The sequence below is a fragment of the Anas acuta genome, chromosome 4, assembly GCF_963932015.1.
Source record: "Anas acuta chromosome 4, bAnaAcu1.1, whole genome shotgun sequence".
NCBI lineage: Eukaryota > Metazoa > Chordata > Aves > Anseriformes > Anatidae > Anas > Anas acuta.
Window position 1 is genome coordinate 32,357,296 of NC_088982.1, and position 20,128 is coordinate 32,377,423.

General features: G+C 37.2%; 1 protein-coding gene and 1 long non-coding RNA gene across 4 annotated transcripts in view; one reads left to right on the forward strand and one right to left on the reverse strand.

Annotated features, from left to right (window-relative positions):
• Positions 1 to 17,462, forward strand: part of USP53 (ubiquitin specific peptidase 53) — a 38,404-nt gene extending 20,942 nt beyond the window's left edge. For all 3 annotated transcript variants that reach the window (XM_068680586.1, XM_068680587.1, XM_068680588.1), the window contains exons 11-16: positions 772 to 921; positions 1,987 to 2,130; positions 2,369 to 3,101; positions 6,470 to 6,543; positions 12,438 to 12,537; positions 13,347 to 17,462. In XM_068680586.1, the coding sequence (XP_068536687.1) occupies positions 772 to 921; positions 1,987 to 2,130; positions 2,369 to 3,101; positions 6,470 to 6,543; positions 12,438 to 12,537; positions 13,347 to 14,331 (2,186 nt within the window). In that variant the 3' untranslated portion in view covers positions 14,332 to 17,462. The remainder of the gene's footprint in view (positions 1 to 771; positions 922 to 1,986; positions 2,131 to 2,368; positions 3,102 to 6,469; positions 6,544 to 12,437; positions 12,538 to 13,346) is intronic.
• A 1,093-nt stretch (positions 17,463 to 18,555) lies between these two features.
• LOC137855916 (uncharacterized) lies at positions 18,556 to 19,635 on the reverse strand. The gene is made up of 2 exons (XR_011096042.1): positions 19,201 to 19,635; positions 18,556 to 19,104 (listed from the first exon to the last, which is right to left on the reverse strand). It is a non-coding gene; the product is annotated as an uncharacterized lncRNA (long non-coding RNA).
• Between the last annotated feature and the right edge of the window lie 493 nt (positions 19,636 to 20,128).

Below are 20,128 nucleotides of genomic sequence, written 5' to 3' on the forward strand. Positions count from 1 at the left end.
TATGAAATGAGGATTATAAGGGAGGGGGTAATGGATTAGCTGATTTTGTTCTTAAATACTTTTATCAGTAATTATCTGAAGGGTCTCAAAAAAAAAATAAATACTAGTATACATACTTCATACTGGAACTGTCTGTTTTGTCTGTTATGGGAATACAAATTGAGACACATGGATAAGGAGTGGATTTTTTTACTGAAGATTAGTCATTACTAAAGTTATGTGTAAAATAGTTCTTTCAGAAGAAAATCTAGTATATTTGTATATGCAAATGTTCTTAAGCATGTATTGGTACATTGAAAATACTGCTTAAAACATTATTAATTTAAACTCATCCATCATCTTTTTAAAATACTGCTTAAAAAATGCTTTTTATAGCATTTTACCAGAGCTTAATACAAATACAGAGAGATATTTGGAGTGTGTGTTACCATATGTGTATGCACATGCACTTTTTCTAAACTTTAAATATAACATACAAGTAATGTAAAAGGCCAATTGAATTTGACATGTATCCTCTTTACATAATAAGTCGCAATAGGACATGCACTGCTTCAGGGAAGGAGTGGAGCCTATTCTACTGCAGCCTGCCATTATAAATATGGCAGGATACAAGATGTTACAAAACCTTACTGCCTAGCATATTGAACTGTGGTGGGTTGCTTGTTTTTTTGTTTTCTTAATCCTAAATTAAGAATTCGGTTTTGAATTTACACACTGGAAGATTTAAATTAGTAAGCCTCTAATTCTAAAGACAGATATATTGTTTGTTAGGGTTTGAGAAGCATTCTGCTCCTAAGTCAGACCACTTGAAAGAGAATGGAATTGGAGACTCTGCTAGTCAAAGGAGTAATAAAAAACTTCAGCCAGATAATTCAGCCTTCAGCAGAAGCCACATTCAGGCTAGTGGCGGTAGAGGTCCAGGTATGTACCTTCCCTCCCCTCCCCCAAAACCAATATGTGGCTTTTTATGAAATATTTATGCTGGTGCCATAACTACCCCTCATTCTTCCTGTACTAAAGTGCTGCTTGAGGCCTGCATCCTTTTCTCAAACAACTTCATGCTTTCCAGCCATATTGTCAGTTAAAAAGCCCATTAGAAAGTTTAAACTGATATGATCTGGTGGAGCATGTGGCTCTGCAAATCATTGGCTGTTTGGGGGAACACTGTTTCCCAACAGTATTGTGATATGCAGTATTATTTTTAATCCTGTATATTAACTGATGGTTATGTCTGGGGGGGGGAAATACTTATTTTATTATTATTTTTAAAAGGCACGTTTAACATATTTTATAATCTATTCTGTCGGTAAACCAGACTTCCAAAACCAACGAACCAAAAAAGCTTTAAGTAGCAATACTAGGGAGTGACTGCTGTCTCATATGTCTGCGCATTTGCTACAAACTTCCCATACTGGGAGAGATGTTGGCTCCTCTTACTTGAGAGATGTTTCCCTTCTGTCTTTTCTTTCAATGTTGAATTGCTAAACCTTTTCAAACTTGAGAATGCACATCTTGATAATTCTTTTTTTGATGAGGCGATGACCCAAAAAGTGAGGAATTTGTTGTCCTTAAGCAGTGGCTACTGTTTTCTTAAGAATAGAACTTCCCATTTAGACAAGATTAAACTTGGATTAATTTTGTAGTATAGTTCATAAAAGTTGAGGTAAACAGTACATGCTTTGAAAATGGCTTGAGTATTCAGTCTTAAAAAGACACTCCTTTAAGACATGCCTGAGGTAATGCTGCTTTGGTTGCTTTCATTAGCTCTGTTTAGTGGACTGCTTGGAGATACCTGTATGCTCGTACCTGTGCTATACATCTTCTGTTTTCCTAAGAATCTGTGGTTTATAATTCATTAGTCTTTTTAAATAGTGCTAATCATAAAATATAAATGTTATGACACATACATGCAAATACATTTGTGTATTTTGATCATGAATAAGTTTTTATTAATGATAATTGACAAAATATATATATTTTTTGCAGCTAAGTTAGTTTACAATGATCAAAAGGACAGGCTAAAGGACATATCCCGAGAGTGTGCTCAGAAAGCTGCTGATATGAAAAACTTCTCATCTTTACGAAAAGATGCTGACAGAGGACCAAGAAAAGAGTCTGGGAGACAAAGAGGTACACTTTAAAAATATGACCAGAGAATCAATGGTTTAAACAGGTTTTAGCACACCAAGATTTTTTTCCTTCGTTCTTCAGTTTGCAGTGTTCTGAAACGTGTACTGAATTTGTTGAGATAATATAAGAAAAATATGTACTGAGATTAATATTTGTTATATTATTTTTTGTAAGTTAAATTATTTGTGAGAACTTTAATGCAGCTTTTTTTTTTTTTCTCCCTCTTCCTTCTTACCAGATTTAACCGGGGAAGATCGTTCCTATTTTAAGTCAGGATCTCCTCCAGTTGGGAATGGACTTAGACAATGCACTGATCAGCGCATATACAGCAGTCAGGGGAGAGGACCATATAAGCATGACAGTGCACCTCACCAAGCAAAGCTTTCTGTACCGGTGCTTGGAACAAATAAAACGGAAGCTTTTACAGCTGGGGAGAAACCAGTGGTTAGGACCCGGACTGATGGTGTCACTGGCTATGACACAGACTGCAGTCAAGACTCTAGAGACAAAGGAAGTATCGTCAGCAGCAGAAGCAGAAGTAAAGGCTGGAAACCCATGCGGGAGACGCTAAATGTAGACAGCATTTTCAGTGAGACTGAGAAGAAACAGCATAGCCCGAAGCACAAGGCAACTGCGAACAGTAAGTCTAAACATGAAAAAGAACGGAGCTTTAACCATTGGCCAAAAGAGAACCAAATCCAGAAATGTTTAATGACTATATACGAAGATGAAACAAAACAGGATACAGGAAGTAGAAGCTCTTTGGATTCAGAGGGGAAAGGCAACGCTGAAAAAATCAAAGGCTTTGCAGAGAGAAAAATCCATGGTGATAACTGGCAGATCCAGAGGACAGAATCTGGTTATGAAAGCAGTGATCATATCAGCAATGGATCTGCAAATCCAGACTCTCCTGTTACTGAAGGAATCAATCCAGCTGAGGTCAAGAACGTTAAAGACGGCACTTCCTGCAGGTAATGCTAGTTCTCGTAAGAACTTATATAGATTGTACAGAAAAATAAATTATGTTCGTGTATTGTTTCATATACAGTCAAGTAAGTATACTTTTGGAACTTTATACTTTTTATGCTATGTATGTGGAAAACTAGCAATATATCTAGAAATATGAATGCAGTTGTGAGTCTTGTCTTATCTTAACTCTGAGGCTGCAACAGTATTCAGTTCTGTTTGGCAGGTGCTGAGCCAGAGCTTTGAAGCCCTGCTGAGGGGCAGGGGTGTTAATTTCAAATAATTGCAACAACTCTTTAATTACAGGGGTTTCAAGCTGCAGGTAACTTGCCACCTGCAGTGGAATACAACTGTCTATACAAATCATATCTGTAATAGTTGTATGGACAGGCCCTTAGTGAAAAGATGGGAATGGCAGTACATGACTCTTGTGTATCGTTTCTAGTCATTGTTCTGAAATTGAGATTTTTAGAACACCTAAGGTATATATTGGTCACTTGATAATTGGTTGAGATGTTTGAAATCTTTGCTGAGAAGTGTAAAATTACTAAAACTGGCTTAAAAAAAAAAGAATGGTTAGCAGCCAAATTTTAGTGAACTTTCTAAGAATTGCAGTAACAAGTATGCTGTCCAGAGAGGTTTTGGAGTCTCCATCTGCAGAGAAGCTCCTAACCCTGAATGTGGTCCTGAGCAGTAGCTGTTCTGGCTGACCCTGCTTGAGCAGGGGGTTGGACTAGATGATCTCCTGAGCTCCCTTCTGACTTAAATGATTCTATGGTGCTGTGAGATAAAGTTGTCAACCTTCTGCATACAGTTTTCTGCACTGTGTGTCTTAAACTGTATGTGGAAATTAATTCCTACTAGAATCTATATATTCTTATTCTGAATTTTGTTTATATCCATAAAATGGAAAAGCACAGTTATTAGACCAAACTTATTCACAAATGATTGCTAGATTTGAGCATGATTTGGACACGTGTTTTCATCTGACTTTTTTTTTTTCTTACTGGGGAAGGGAGTGGCAGGTACAAAGAACAAAACTGCTCTGACCTCTCTAAGTAGAGATGCAAAATTTAAAACGCATTTCATAAAGCATGTAGAAAGGTATCAAAGCAAAATTTTGATTTAAAACATTCAGAATTCACCTTCTGGGTGAAATAAAATGTCTCTGATTATTTTGGCACTTCAAGAAAGCAAAAACAATCATTTGCTTAGTTCTCAGTTTCCCAAGGAATTATTTTATTTGGCATACAGAAGTTATAAAAAAAAAAAAAAAAAAAAAGGCCAAAGAAACAGACTTACCAAGACAGGACCAAAGGTTCATCTAGAGTACTTTCAGTCTGCACCAGTAGCCAGCAGCAGGTGCTTATGGAACAAGTAAAGAGGATAATAATGGTTGTATTTTGGAGCTGTATTCTTCTGACCCTAGTGTACTTGGCTGTTTTATGGACTTTCCAAACGGGAGACTGAGATTGCGGTATCCAGTTCCAATTAAAACACTTTTATTCCATGCCTTTATCTTTCCTTTCTCTGTTCCTCTCTCTGCTCCTGTCCCTCCCGACCAACTAAGCAAAACTACACCATGCAAAACCCTTATGGGCTTTATTTGAATAATGATATGAATAAATATGAATATTTGAATAATGATACAAATAAATGCATGTACACTCCCTTTAAACCATGTTTAGAATTGTGGTTACTATAGCTGCCTTGAACAGTGATTTCTACAGTTTAACCATGTTTTTTTAAAATGTCCTTCAATAGGTAACTTAATGAGATGACCAAATACTCCTTGTATCTTTTTTGAGAGACTTGTAAATGTAAATAACATGATTCATTAGGAATCTGCTTACACTGTTGTTTAACCTTTTGTCAAAGAAAAAATATACTTTATCTAAATACACATGATTTCTTGGGACTTTCCAGTTTTATTGGGTGACCAGTAAAACTTTAGACCAATAAAATCTTCTGAAAGATTTTATGTGATTGGTATATAGAAATGACTGACAGTACCAATACCAGAATCCAAAGGAACTACTTGAATTATTTGACAAGGTGGAAAAAAATGACTTCTGTTTTCCTGCCTTTTAGGTTCCTTCTGCCTTTTTCTTTCACTGTTTTTCTTGCTTTCCTGTCCTTTCAATAACAAGTCTTTTATAGCAAAGTTGCCACCATGTATCTTCTCTGCTTTACTTTGGAAGAAGGAAGGAAATAGCAGGGTGTTTGTCAGCTCCCTGTCAGGGTTGGTAAGGCACACTTTTTGCTGAACTAGAACAGCAAAAGTTAACAACTCTGCTGAATTTTCCTCTTGCATCTGCAACTGTAATCTTCTGGTTTTCTTGCAGTTTGAGGAAAAAGTGAGAGACCAAGTGGCGATATCAATTCTGTTGTTGCAACAAAGTATGAATATAAAAGCAATAAATAGCAAAAATAATGCATAGCAAAATGTGAAACTAGGAAAACAGACGAGATAGAATGTTAGCTAACAAGTTTCACATATTTAAAATGTTGAGGGATTTCTGCACTGAATTCAAGCTTCTCATAAATGCTGCTGTATAGGTGTTTCACTTTGAAATAATCAAGGTGTAACCTATTAGCACTGAAAATTTGTTTTGGACATGGGTGATAGTGATGATAAATTGGAATAGACTACCACACTGGTAGTTTCCTTTTGCTGCACTAAGTGGTAATTATTGGGGGGAAAAAATCAAATAAATGGAATTGTGTGTCATCTGTTCTGCTTGAAAATCACTCTAGAAAAATGATATTCAAAACAGTTGTGCTTTCTCAGTTGTGATCTCTGTTAGTATGCACTCTTTAAAAATTTTATGAAGCTTTTTTTGTTTATAGTGAGGAAAAAGTGCAGTTTGTATTCCTTTCTCACTAGTGACACATTTCTGTTAAGTTGTTGATAGCTTTGGAAATCGACTGTCTTTATTAAGCAGACCAGGGTGATACTACACAACAAATTGTCTTGATTATTTCTGCATTGTGCAGTGGACATCCTGCTTCTCTACAGTGGGGCTGGGATGAGTGGGCATGTGCAATCTCCAGAACAAACCGGGATACACCAGCCCCATGAACTGTATGTTTTTCAACTGTCCACATTAAAGGATGCAGTTCATCCTAAATTCATCTGCGTCATTGCAGCCTGTCATGCATGTTAGGTGTGTTAAAAGTATTCAAGTGCCACCTTCACTATTTTATGTATCTTCTGTAAAGCATTTTAGTCAAAAATGCGGCAGTAATGATAACAAGCGCCAAAATTACACACAGGCAAAATTTTTATGCTTGTATGCATTCAAGGAAGTAATGTTTGTGATCACATGGCAATAGTTGAACCTTTCAAATTATGCGTGTGCTTATTTTACAGTGAGCAGAACTTGTCAACCAAAAAAGCTGAAAATGTGTTACATTCCGTATCCCAGCAGAACAGAAACTTTTATGGTAAGAATTTTAACTTGTATAAAGAATAAGAAGCTTTCTAGAAATAATTTACATATACCAATATTGCAATACTAACATACTGATATCACATAAGAGATTTCTGATTTTTTTTATTTTATAATGTTGCTGCAAGTTTGTCCTGATATTTCATGAAAGTGAAAAATGTATAAAAGTTATCATTTTAATGGCAACACATAATGTTGTTTGTACCTAGGTCAAGAAAGGCATGGAGTTGGTGGCTGTTTTGTGCCAGTGTGTAACTTCTACTGGCTGGTGTAGGTTCTCTGTACAAGCACCAGAAACACAAGTTTTTACCAGTACACATGATTTTTGGATGACGTTATGCTGGCATTCACTTTCACTGCCTTTAATCAGTATTTTCTTTTTAATCCAATGCAAATGGTTAAATGTGAATGCTCATCTCCAATGCACCCCCCCCCCCCCAAAAAAAAAAAAGGCAAAATTAAATGCAGTCCTTCTGTCCATTCCCCGTGTCTTCCCAAAAAAAAAACACTTCCATGAGTGTTCTTAGTGAATACTAAGGGAGATTTTTTTTAAATGTCTGGGTATGCTGTGGTACCCTTTCTCTTCCTTTAAGATAAGAAGCAATATCAGGAAGAAACAACTTGTAATAAGGAAATCTACTTCCTTTTACATACTAATATGTCTGCTGCGTTTTTATAAATGCCGTGGCATATAAATATTATAGGTCAGCATGAGGCCAGCCAAAATCATTATCTACTGTTGCTGGAACAATGGAATAGTGCTCGTACAAAGAGGTGCAATAAATATTAAGACACTTCCTCAGGAAATGTTTGATTTTTTTATAGGTATCATACTACTTTTCAAAGAATTGTATACTACAGATTCTTCTAAGACTTAAATTTGAGAGAGGTGATGCATATGCCATACCACATTGTTATTCCAATTACTTTTTGGTTGTAAAAAGAGAACTGATTTGGTAGTGTTTTTTTTTTTTCATCTTGACGAAAGCAAAAGCCCTCAAACCCAATTTTGCATGGAATGCAAAGATCTAATTTTGTATGATATTTTTTCTACTGTAGTTCTGTAGTATAACTGTTTTTATCATTACTAATGGAAAAAAGTATATAAACACTGGGGTAGCAAAGAAGGAAAAAAAGCCACTACTGAAAATATAAAAAAAAACACTGTCAGAATGAGAAATAGTTGGGTTCAAACAGTGTTCCAATTTATTGCTAAATATTCCCTAGAGATTACTGTGTACTGTACTTGATTATATTTAAAATTTTGATCATGTTACAAATACTTCTTCAAAACTGTTACCTATTCCAAGTGATCCTCACAGTTATCATAAAACATAATTGTCATAAAGCATTGGTGTAAAATTCCCATCTTTCCATTAATTCTGTTTCACTAACTGGTTTCGTAACAAAACCATATTAATTCTAAATTAAATGTGAAATTTTCATGTGTGCATGTTTTGGAAAACCACTTTTACTGTAAAAGATAAATGGGCTGAAAAGAACTCTGAATAATTTGATTACGTACATGGCCAAGGTTAAAGATTTAGACATAGGTTTTTTGCTTGTGTAAAAAGTGTCAGAACACCTTTAGGAAAAAGAGTAGTAGTCATTTACAGGTACCAGTTGTACTGCCTTATGTTATGGTTCTGAATATATAGAACTGGTAGGTAAATACCATATAGATTCCTAGAAAATGGTACTTCAACAAGGAAATATCTAGTCCTTTCTGAGAGAGGAACAAAACATAAGAAATGTTTGTTAGCTGCTCCTGGCAACTTGAAAAAATAACTTATTGTCTCTTCTTGAGAAAATAACCTTGAACTTTTAATTATGCCCACTGTTTGCATAACTGTGCTTTGCCAGTTCCCGATTTTAACAGGAGCTGAATGAGGCTACTGTTCAGTGGTTCAGGAATTCTGTCCTTGACTTACAAAAATAAACTTATTGTTAGAACATTTTAAAGATAGTAACGTATCACACAGTGGTTATGTAGATCAAATGGCTGCTTCTTTCACTACTAGTAAGCAGTAGATAACTTGCACTAAAGCAAATGTCCCACATGGCCAGCAATTAAACCTAGAAACTGTGTTTTCTAGATCTTATTTTTTTCAAAGTTCAGAGTACTTTTTGAACTATCCCTTCAGTCAAATAAAACGGTAATTCAAATGGAGTGAATGCTGATTGGAAAAAAAAGATGTGCTCAGCATCAATGCCTTAAGTTAATAATTCGTTCCATTTGAAAACAATTGCATCGCATTTGCAGAGTGGTGTTTTTAATATTGTAAATCCAGAGCTTTTTCTTTTAATAGTTGTTGAGCTCACTAGTATGAGACAATTTCAACCAAAATCTTGAATCATTCGGAAGCTCTTGTGAATATGGAAACAACCCCCAGACTGCCTTTAATTCTTTGTGACTTCAGAAAACCATACTTCTGAAAAAAAAACACACGTATCATCCTAGGAAAAACATACAGTAATATTTAAAATGTGCTTCTAAAGGAAAATCCAGTTGTTAACCTTTCTGCTGCTGTCTTTGTCTATTTTGTTTGAAGAACTGAGTAGTGAATTGAAGCATCCAGCTACTTACTTTCCTTAATGCAAACCAGAAATAAACAAATGTCTTTCTGGAGTGTCTATAAATGACAGATGAAAGACAAACAAAAACCCTCAGAACGAAATTCTAAACTTTGAAGGTTTCCAAATGCAGTCAGATAAGCCTCAAAGGTTGAAATTTTAAGTGCTCTCATTTCTGTTGTTCACTTTATGAATATAAGAAGTTTGAAATTTAAAATCAACAAAGCAAAGGTTAAGGTTCAGATTTTAAAATAAAGACCCAATAAACTTGATAGGAAGGGCAGATCGTAATGAAGGGAGGATAACAGTTGATAGTCTGGTGAGTTGTTTCACTTCAGAACTTACTTGAGCTCTCACATGTGCAAGTATTAAAAAAAAAAAAAAAAAGTAAAGCTGTATTTTCATTTTGCCTGGATGTTAAGAGCCAAGGGAAAAAAAAATCTGCTAAAAAGTATATAATAAAAGTTTTACAACTGCATGTTGTTCTAAAAAGAGAGTTTATTCAATAAAATGATTTTTTTTAAAGATTTTTTTTTTTAAATACAGTATTTTTAAACAAATTATAATGTGTTTACCTTCTTTTCTGGAACAGTTTTTGTTCCACATTTCCAAAGCTTCCAGTAAGTTCATCTGTGATTTCAGTTGAACACAGAAAAATGTCCATGTGCAGGGAGAAGAATTTACCACAGGACATTCTTACTGGCAACTTAAAAAAAAATAAAATAAAACAACAAAAAACACTCATCAGGAAATCAAAACTACAGGAAACATGCAGCTAAAACATTAGTAAGAATTTGATTTTTTTTTATGTACAGAAATTGGGCATTGCAGAATTGTACAAATGTTCTGTATATGTAAATTAAGTCATTGTAGGAAAAAAACTTTTGCTTTACTTGTTGGCTATAGAATGGGTATTAATCTTTTTACAAATCTAGATCGGCTATTCAGCTGTGAAAATAGCTGTTGATAAATCTTTTAAGATTGGCTTGTATTTGAGAAACCAGAGCTACCTTTACTTATTGGTAAGCTGCTTGTGACCTGTTGATAAGGTTGTCAGTCTGCAGCTGAGCACAGTGCTCATGTGTCCCATATTTGGGTTTGCAAAGAATCTGGAGCCAAAATTCCCTATAGAGCCTGCGCCTGGTTTTAACCTTGCATGGATCTCATGTCAGCAGAAGAGAAAATAACACGTCTATTTTTAAGTTAGCTGGAATTCTGAAGACAAATCACCTGGTATTGCTGAGCAGCTTTGGTTGAGTGTGCCATAAGCATGCTAAAGAAACAGTTTACTACCCTTTGCTGCCGCCTCCTGACAGATTTATGATACTGCCTCTTGGAAGGACTTAATGTGCTAAATTCCTTCAGAGTTTGTCTTGGAATGCACTTCACATCAGTCGGGTTTTGGAATTAAAGAGCAGTTGTACATGTATGGTCAACTTGTATGTGATTTTTAAGTAGGAATGCTCTTGTATAAAAACCTGTATATTCAAAGACTTAAAAACATTAGCTACAGACATGGTTAATCTAGAAAATTATTTGACTAATTTATTCCTAGACTGTATGCTGAAGGTGGGTCTGTGATTAAATACCAAACTGAAAATATTCACAGGAATTAATGCGACAGGGTCTGTATTTTTCTCAGTAAAGTGATTTACAGTTCATTAAAATCTGTAGCAGAATGAAATGTTTTCTATTTGATTACCTCAGTGTTAGTTATCTCTGATGCCATGGCCTGCTGGAGAAGTTTTGAACTTCCTTTCAGGTTAGTCACTTGACCCTTGCCAGTGTCACAAGGGCACATTCAGTAACCATGTTTTCACATAAGTGTTCTTTCTAGGGTTGTGGTACTGTTTACCATGCTGGAATAGCAAGAATTTTTTTTAGTTTCAAGGCTCGAAGGAAAGCTGTATTGAAGGCTTTGTCTCTTCAGGTATATGCCTTTTTAGCCTCTACAACCTGTGTCTTTGTCAAAGATTTAACTTCTTTAATCTTTTATCTGTTAAAAGATAGGGCAGATACTGACCCTTGAAGTAAATCTCCAGCATTGCCCCAAAGTTTTTAGTTTAGTTCTCCTCTGTTGGGTTTTTGACTCAAGTCAAAAATGAGTTCATGAGTCAAAAGAATGCTTCCAAGACTTAAAAACTGGGAAAAATAAAACATGCAAATAATAATATATATTAAAAAACCCACAACTTATTAAGATTACATCAGTTAAGAATAGATACAAATTTTTATAGCTTTTGCTGATTAAAAAGAGGACAGCCTATGTTAGCTAACTTCCAACAGGGTAAATTAGTACTGCCTGCTGAATCAGATCATTCCACTGGAATTCAGGCAGTGTAGGCTGCCTTTTGTGAAGTACATTGCCATTTTTTATGAAATAAGCAAAGTAGTTGTATGGATATAGTCCATACATTTACAAAATACAACTCTGATTGACTGCAGAGCAGGTGACTGGTTATAATGGACCAATTATTGCATTAGGAAGACTTACAGTAACTATCTTCCAACAGAAGGACCATTGCTTGTCAGTTGCCAAGAGTGTGTTTTCTTCTGTGTGGTGTCAACATGGATTCTTCAATGCTTCTTTTATTCACTGTTAACTAGGAGCTGCTTTGTTCAGAAGTTGTGTATTTTTAGAGAAAAATTCTTTGCTTTTGTCTGTGAATAAAAGGAGCTTCTAGAGTGTGTGTAGTACTGCTGGCCCGAGCACTCTTATGTTTGTGCTTAGGGCATGTGAGTGAGAATGCTCTCTGTCTGCTTCATATCTCTGCAAACTGTACAGTTATTGTAGGAGAAGTAACAGTTCTAGCATTTTTTAAATGTTTCAAGGATGCATAATGCATTTCTCTAAGAAACAAAACACAAACAAAACCCCACTCTTACAGTATACATTCTAATTTGTTAATAAGTCATGTGAAAATTCAAAAGTAGTAATATATTATTACAAAATTTATTTTGGATATCTGAATAAAGGTGCTTTCATTAAAAACTATTTTTGAAAATGTATTTGTAATTAGATGAAATGTATCTTGAAAATATCTCTATAGGACTTAAACTGTGGACAAAATTGTGATAATTACCTCTTTTCCGGCAACATTTAAAAAAGAGAAAGAACGTTTCCTCCAGATTACTGTGGATGAATATAAGATCTGATCTGTGAAGAATTTTTTCCAAAAATGTTATTTTGACTTCTGTCAGATCTTGACAAGAATTAAGTTTCTTGTTTTGTTGTGTTTTGTTTGTGTATAACCTCTAAGAAATCACAAAGGAGTTGGACTGTATTTTGCTTTAAAATATTTTTTCCACCCCCAGACTTGAGGAAGGACCCCATCAGTTCAGAAGTTAACTACAAACCTCACGTTAATTTCCCAACAGAATTACATTTGCAGGTGCCCAGTCCTCCAGTGAAGAGGTAAATAATACTAATATTAATTTACTATATAGTATTATTTAAAAAAAAAAAAATCTGTAATGCGATAGTAATCAATATTAAGTATTGTTAAAGTATAGTTAAAAAAGATAAGGTATTAAATCTTTTTTGACAGATAATGCCTCTTGCATTTTACATAATTTATAGGGATAAAAGTTTTGTTCTTGGAAAAAAATAAATTAATTTTGTTATTTAGTGGATGGAACCAAATAATTTATGTAGGCATCTTACTGGAGCAATGGGTTTTAATATTTTTGTTTTGAATTTGTATTATATAAACAAGTATTGGTTAACCAATTTTGTGGTTAATGCAATAACCCAATAAAGTTTTCAGAAGTTTGGCAGGAAGGGGGTATTGTCTGTTTAGAAGCTGCTGCAGTATACCTGTTGTTTCTGATTTGAACTGTAAGTGCTCAGAACCTCTTGAAAATCAAGAATTAAAATGCAAGTTTAGTTCCCCAAAGTAATACCTAGCATTTGAAAAATGGAATTATCAGCTCAAATCATAAGGATGCTTAGAAGAAAACCAAATTCATATTTGATACAGTCCCGAATCTTGAAATAATTTCTTTATTATGACTATTTAATATCCCACAAAGTTTTCTGGGGACAGTGTACCTTTCAAATGAAAGAAGCTCAGAGTGATTTAATGCAGCTTTTAATTAAATGGCTTATGTCAGGTCAAGAAGGCAGTGTTACCAGAGCTGTCACCGTAAAAGTTGCTTGCGTCATTTGTCATTGTTATTCCAGCTTAAATGGATACTTATGTCCTCTGTGTTTTTGTATTTTAGAGCTGAAATGCCTGAGAGTAATAGGAAACTTCTCCCATCATCAACTCTACAGCCAGTTCTTAAAGAGGTGGTGAAGTCAGAAAGTAGGAACAAGGCAAACGAACCAACTTCTTCAGAGTGGCTTAATCCAGACAGGTTTGAGAAGATGAATGTATCAGTATATTGTGCTGATGGCGTACCCCACCCTTATACAGAAAACATCTGTGGAAGGAAGCCAATCAACAATGATTTTCACTCCTCCTCCCATCCACAGCCTCTTCATGCAAGGACGTTTGTTCCCAAGATGGGGTTTTTGGCTTCTGTGCCGCAGAACCCACTGGAAAGGCCCGTTGTGCTGCCCCCTCCCTGCGAGCATGCCGGGCACCCAGTCCGCAGGGCAGATGCTCTTTGGGTGCCAGAAGCGGTTTACCAAAATCTTCCTCCCCCTTTACCTCCAAAGAAATATGCTCTGAATGTTTTGCCAGGATCAGAAAGTAATTCAGCAGCTGATGTAAAAGCGACAGAAGCATTGCAAAGTAACCCATTAAGGCAGGCAGGTACACCTTTGAAGTCTGCATCAGAAGCAAATGTATTTACAAACGAACAAAGGCTCAAAGAGCCATTTCAAGGGAATGAGTTGTTTGTTCATAAACCGGATTCTCCACCTAGCTTATCAGTTAATGACTTTTGGACAGTGTCTGAGAACTTCTTAAAGAAAGGATCTCGTCATATGGGACCAAGTGCTGGCTATGTGGATGGCAATGACAGTGTATCCCTAACAACTTATTTTTCAGTAGACAGTTGTATGACTGACACATACAGGATGAAGTATCATCAGAGACCCAAGCTGTATTTTACCGATAGTGGAAGCTTTCACAAAGAAAAGCATCCACCACCAGCTGGAGTAGAACTGAATGCTCCCTACCATGCTACTCATGAGCCCAGGCATCCCACATCCGAGCAAAGGTACAAGGCAAATGTGGAAGGTATACATTGCAGTAGATAGCTATAAAAATAAAAATCTGGATCTGACTGTTGCATTTCACATAGTCTGTAGACGGGCACAAGCCTTGAATCTCTGTAAGTCGGTACCCAGTTGGCTGTACTTTGCCTAGGAGTTATGACTCTGTACATGAATATGCAAATAGGTGAGCAGAGGAGAAGAGGTGCTAAACTTCTGGTTCTTTGATTTATTACTGTAGTTGCCTTAATGCTTACCTCCGTTACTTGTCTCATCTTCTACACTTTAGGTTGAAAATGGTCCCTTTAGGTATATGCATTTTACATGAGTGGGATCAACTAGATGTTACTGATTTATTCTTTTCTAAGATTTAAATAGTTGCAGTTTAAAAAGCGTTCCTTCGGACTGTGGTCACTAAATACTTAAACAAAAATGGTAAATGTATTACCGTATATAATGCAGTAAATACAACGGAGCAGTATTTTTCATGACAGGTAGCAGGACATTGTTTCTTCAGCTGACTTCTCTGAGAGTCTGTGCTTTCACAAACCTTCAAGTGTCTTTAATACAAGGTCGTCCAGAGATTTTCTAACTCTTTTAAAAGCCTTAATAATAATTCTTTACAAACTGTTTTGTTTTGCAAATGCTAGGAAAGATTTTTGAAGGGAATTCAAGTAAATGGCAGTAATGTTATCCTATTAATATACCTGCTCTGTTTGTACACACTTTTGAACTTGCACATTTATGAGATTTGTTCACCCTATAAGCTATATACTTTAACTTAGTCAAATTAAGTTTAACCACATAAGCTACAAACTGGTATAGGAAAATAGGATGCTAATTTTAAAATATGGATGTGTTATACAGTTATCATATATGCATTTCGGTAAGGTTTTGGAATTATAGAATCATAAAACAGCCCAGGTTGGAAGCAACCTTTGAAAGATAATCAGGTCCAATGTTTCTTGTGAAAAGGCAGCTTAGATGAGATTATCTAGCATCCTGTCCAACTGAACCTTGAAAATCTCCTATTATTGGTGGCTTTCAGGATGTGATTGGACAGGATACTAGATAGGTGTGTCCCTATGGAGGTTGTTCCAGCAATTGATTGTTCTCACCGTTAATAAAAATAAAAAAAAAAATCCTAGATCAAGATGAAGTCTTTCTGGGTGCAACTTGTGACCCATTGCCCCTTGTCTTCTCCATGTGTCTCCTTGGGGAGAGTGAGCTTCCATCCTGTCTGTAGCCTCTCCTTAAGTACTTTAGGCATTTTTGCTGTTTATGTTCTGTTCTGATTTATTCTACAGTTGCACACAAAGTCAATGTTGCTATTTATTGAACTTCCTATCTTTTCAGCTTGACATTTTAAGCAATGTTTAATAGGGATCAGTCATAAATTTATCGACATTTTTTTCCATCTTCGGAGCAGTTCTACAAATGGCTAAGTACTGTAATAGCAGGGAAGTCTGACTGAACCTGCAGCCGTTCAGACTTAAGGTGGCATGAGAAGAGGTTCCTCTCTTTCTCTGTTCTAGCACTCTGCCTGCCATTTAGGCAGGTCTGGCATTTACCGTGTCTTTTGGTAACCTGACTTACTTCAGAAATAAAGCAGATTTATTTGGCATTTTTTTGGTTAGGAAGTTAAATCAGTGCATGGAAGTATTACATGATTGCTGAGGCAAAGCACATGGAGCAGTGAGGATGGGGGAGGAAAGAAGGGTGAATGCGATTTTACCCTCCTGGTGACCCTGAGTGTTAGAAGTGACCTCCTGTGTCTTGTGGTATCAGAAGCATTGGCTTAGGCTTCTGTTCCAGTCTGTTGTAACACTGCACAATGTGTAATTTAGAATTAATGTCAGGAAGTCCTGACACGATCTGGAAAAGCCGAACCTTATAATTATTTGTGTTAAACTTAAAATTGGGGTGGTGCTGATGACATCTAAACGTAAATGCCTTTTAGTTAAGAAAATAATGCAAGCAGGTTAAAAATGCATGGTAAACACACTTGATTATGCTTGCACTGTTAGTTCAGAGGCTTTTTTAATGTTTATAAAACTTATGTGAGTTTTAGTGCTTCAACAAAACGTTGAAAATTGTTTATTTAGTGTGATTAACCAAGTTCCACATTTGGTTATTCTTTAAGGTCAGTGTTTTAAACTACTTCTAACTTATGCTATAAAACTGGAACATGATGTATGCAACAAACCAGGTATCTTAATCTTATTTTTGTCGTCTTGATCAAAACTTATTGTAGCACTTGGAAAAAAAAAAATATCTAGAGTTTATAGTGCAAATAATTATGCATGTTTAGGGTTCCAGCATGGTTGCTGGAAAACAGCAACTTGAAATTATCCTTTCCTAAGCAAATCAGTGGAATAGAGGAAAAAAGCCTTGAACATGTAAGAACTTGGAAGATTCCTTATTGTAGTATTTTTGAAAGATTTCAAAACTTGTAAATTAATCTTTTCTAGTGTACCTACAGCCATGTTACATAATATACATAGCCAGTTAAGTAAAACTGTCTTCTAATACTTGTGTAAAAAACAAAGATTATGGAATTTGTATATAATGTATAATTTGTAAAAATGTTTGCAAAAATCTTGTATTTGAAATGACAGTATTTTTATGTATAAATAGCACAGCAACAACTGTGAATGATAACAGCTATTTTTAAACATGCGTAACAATGTTCATACTTCTGTACAAAAAGCAATATGAATGCCTATTACTGATGCCAATGAACTTGGTTTCCAGTAAGCACAACTGGTAAACTTATTTTTAAAGTAGCTGCAGTAATTTAGATGTACTTCTGTCTTCTTGCTTTGCTTGAACAATCTTACCAGACAACTACTTAGGTGACCCATGTTTACCAGGTATTTAATAGTAAACAGACAGCTAATTCAGGCACCTTTGTTTTTATATTTGACTCTGCACTCCGTGTATGTATGTAATATTTGCTAATGAATATGTGATAACTTGTTTTGACTTACCTAGGGTGCCTATTTATTTTTTTATAAATGTCCCCTTCTGGCTATAGATTTGTATAAGAGCCTAGATGATTTTTGTAACAGTAAATACATTAACAAGTCTTGTAATTAATATATTTTTCAGTCTTTAGAATTATTTTCTTGCAAATTCTGCTTGTTCAAACTATCAGATTAAAAACTTAAAGTATCTTTGTCTCTGTTCATTCTGTATGTCACACCCAAACCCCCACCAAGATCCCCATACCTTGGCTTTCCGAACTACATTTTTAAACGATGATGGTTAATACTAATGCTTGTGAGCTTTGAAGAGAAGGTGGTTGTTAGCATATTTGAAGTAAAATTCATTTTCTTAAATACTGGTTTGTTAATAAGCTATTTAGCTATTTACCTATTAAAATTGATTTATGCATTTTGTACCATAATCCCATAGATCTGGTGACAACTGGTGGAGTATACTTTATAGCTCTACTCTATTAGGGGTAAGTGAAGTGAAGTTTGCTTCTGTATGCATATTTAGGTACTCCAGGGGTGTATGAAACAGCTTGAGCTCAAAGTATCAGAAGCTTGTGCTTTGATAGCTTTGTTTCCTGAGACACATAAAACCCTGACTTTCAAACCTGGCTGAAGGAAAAATATAAATGGCCACAGAATAGCTTGAGCTTTCTTTTAACCTTCTAAAGTTGATTCAGTCAACATTTTTTCTCAAGTCTGCCTTATAAAAGAGAAATGGAACATTGCACTGCTTCCATAGTAGGTTGTTCTGTTGAGATTTCAGTGTGAAATCGTGTTGGGGAAAAAAACACAGTAGCGAACTTGTCTCTTTAATAGTCTCATTTGAAATAAAAGTTAAAAAACAATTTTCCTCTGTGTGAGAATGCAAACATAGTTCAGTTTTTTTCTATCCTGAGTCAGGAATGCTAAAACCACTTTTTAACGAGTACTACCAACCCCTGTCATAAATACTAGCAGGTAGTATAAAGCTTTAAGCTCCCTTCTGAACGCATGAACCTGATAGATAATTGAAGCTATTATCAACTGAAGAATTGTTTAGGAATAAAAAAAAAAAATGTGTACCCACTTTCATGACTTGAAACCTATTTAACTCAATAGCAGCCTCTTCTCAATGTGTTAGAGGATGCTGAATGCCCTACACTTGAGTCTCTGAAGTCCAGTTATATTTTGTATCTATTCCCAGGGGAAAAAAAAAAAATATATATATATATACATATACTTCTCACAATTAAGGGTATTTACAAGGGAAAACTACACAAGGCAACTGAACTGCTTCCACCCATAGTTAAAGATTTTATTTCTAAAACCTGATAATCTGGTAAAAATCTTACTCTGTGTACTCAGCTTACAAAATTCTGATGGGGAAACACAGAAGTTGAAGGGCTGGTACTGCTTACAGCTGCTCACAGATTTAGGGAGCAGCGTTCTTCACATGTAACCTGCCTGGGAAGGCTCTTCTCGTAAACTCCCTTCTTCGCTGTTCCCAGCCAGATGTCAGTCAGTGGGGCCAACGTGAGACAGCAGAGCTACATTTCATCTTTCAAGCAATAAGGCCTGCGTTACAACAATGCCCGTCTCCATGAGAGCCGCATTTTATTGTCAGTACAGTCCGTCCTGCCGCTCGCTTTTTTTTACAAAGAGTACGCGTCTCCACAGATACTCAGGCACAAACGACCAAAGCGCAGCCGGGACGGTTCCCGTGGACTCCGAATGCACAGCGCGGGGTGGGCACGGCTCCCGCTTCGGGAGGTCCCCAGGTGCGAGCGGCGGCTCCCCACGGCCGCCTCCTGCCGGGCGGCTCCCGCCGCTCTCCGCGGCCCTGCGGGGCACAGAGACGCCGGGTCAGGGGCTCCCCGCGGCACGGGCCCGCCTCAGCACCCCCGGCCCGGCCCTGCCCGGCCCGCGGCCCCCCGACCTCAGGGCAGCAGGTAGATGAACACGAACAGCGCCAGGTCGAAGAGGACGAAGAGCCACAGGTCCAGCCAGTACGACTGCCCCGACAGCGCCGGCGCCGCCACCGCCGCCGCGTCCCGCTCCGCCGCCGCCTGCTCCCGGCGCCGCGACCCCGCCGCCGCCGCCGCCATCTCCTCACGCAGCTCCGCCACGGCACGGCACGGCGCGGGGGCGGCGCTCACTGCGCAGGCGCCTGCGGCCCTTCCGCGCGCGGAGCCAATGGGAGGCGAGCGCACGTAGCCGCGCGGCCACACCCCAGGGAGGGGCTGCGGCTTCACGTGACGGCCGTTGGCGGCCGTTGGCGGCCGTTGGGAGGGAGCTGCTGCTGTGGTAGCTTCCCTCAGCCCTGTGCCGCAGTGTCAGCGCTGCTTCTGGCAGTCTGCGCAGGGATCTGTGTGGGGATAAACGTTCCCCGCTTGCCGTGTCAGCTCCGTGGAGGGCGGGGAGCTTGCTGGAGCAAACCGAAAGGCTCCCTTGGGAAGTCTCGGTGGGAAGATACCCAGGGAAAACGTACTTGTCCTCGCAAGCTGGTGGCAGCTCGGACACCTTCAGGCAGCGTGGAGGAATTCATGCACGCCGTGGGTTTTAAAACACGCAACTACATAAAAAATTAAAAGAAACGAAGCTGCACAGCCTGTACTGCCCTCTGACCTGCCAGTTCACTCGGAAGGAGTGGTTTTCATTCTGTCTAGAAGAGTGACTAGAAATTGGTGATTATACTAAACAAAATCACCTTCATTAGAGCTATTAACCACTTTTAGCCTTGCATCAAGAGAAAAAGCAGTGCTACGTGCAGATTACAGTTGATCCTACCTCAGCTATTAGAGACTGAATCATTAATTTTTTCCTTATTTTTCAAGTACAGCTGCTGCCTGCAGCTGCCTGAAGTA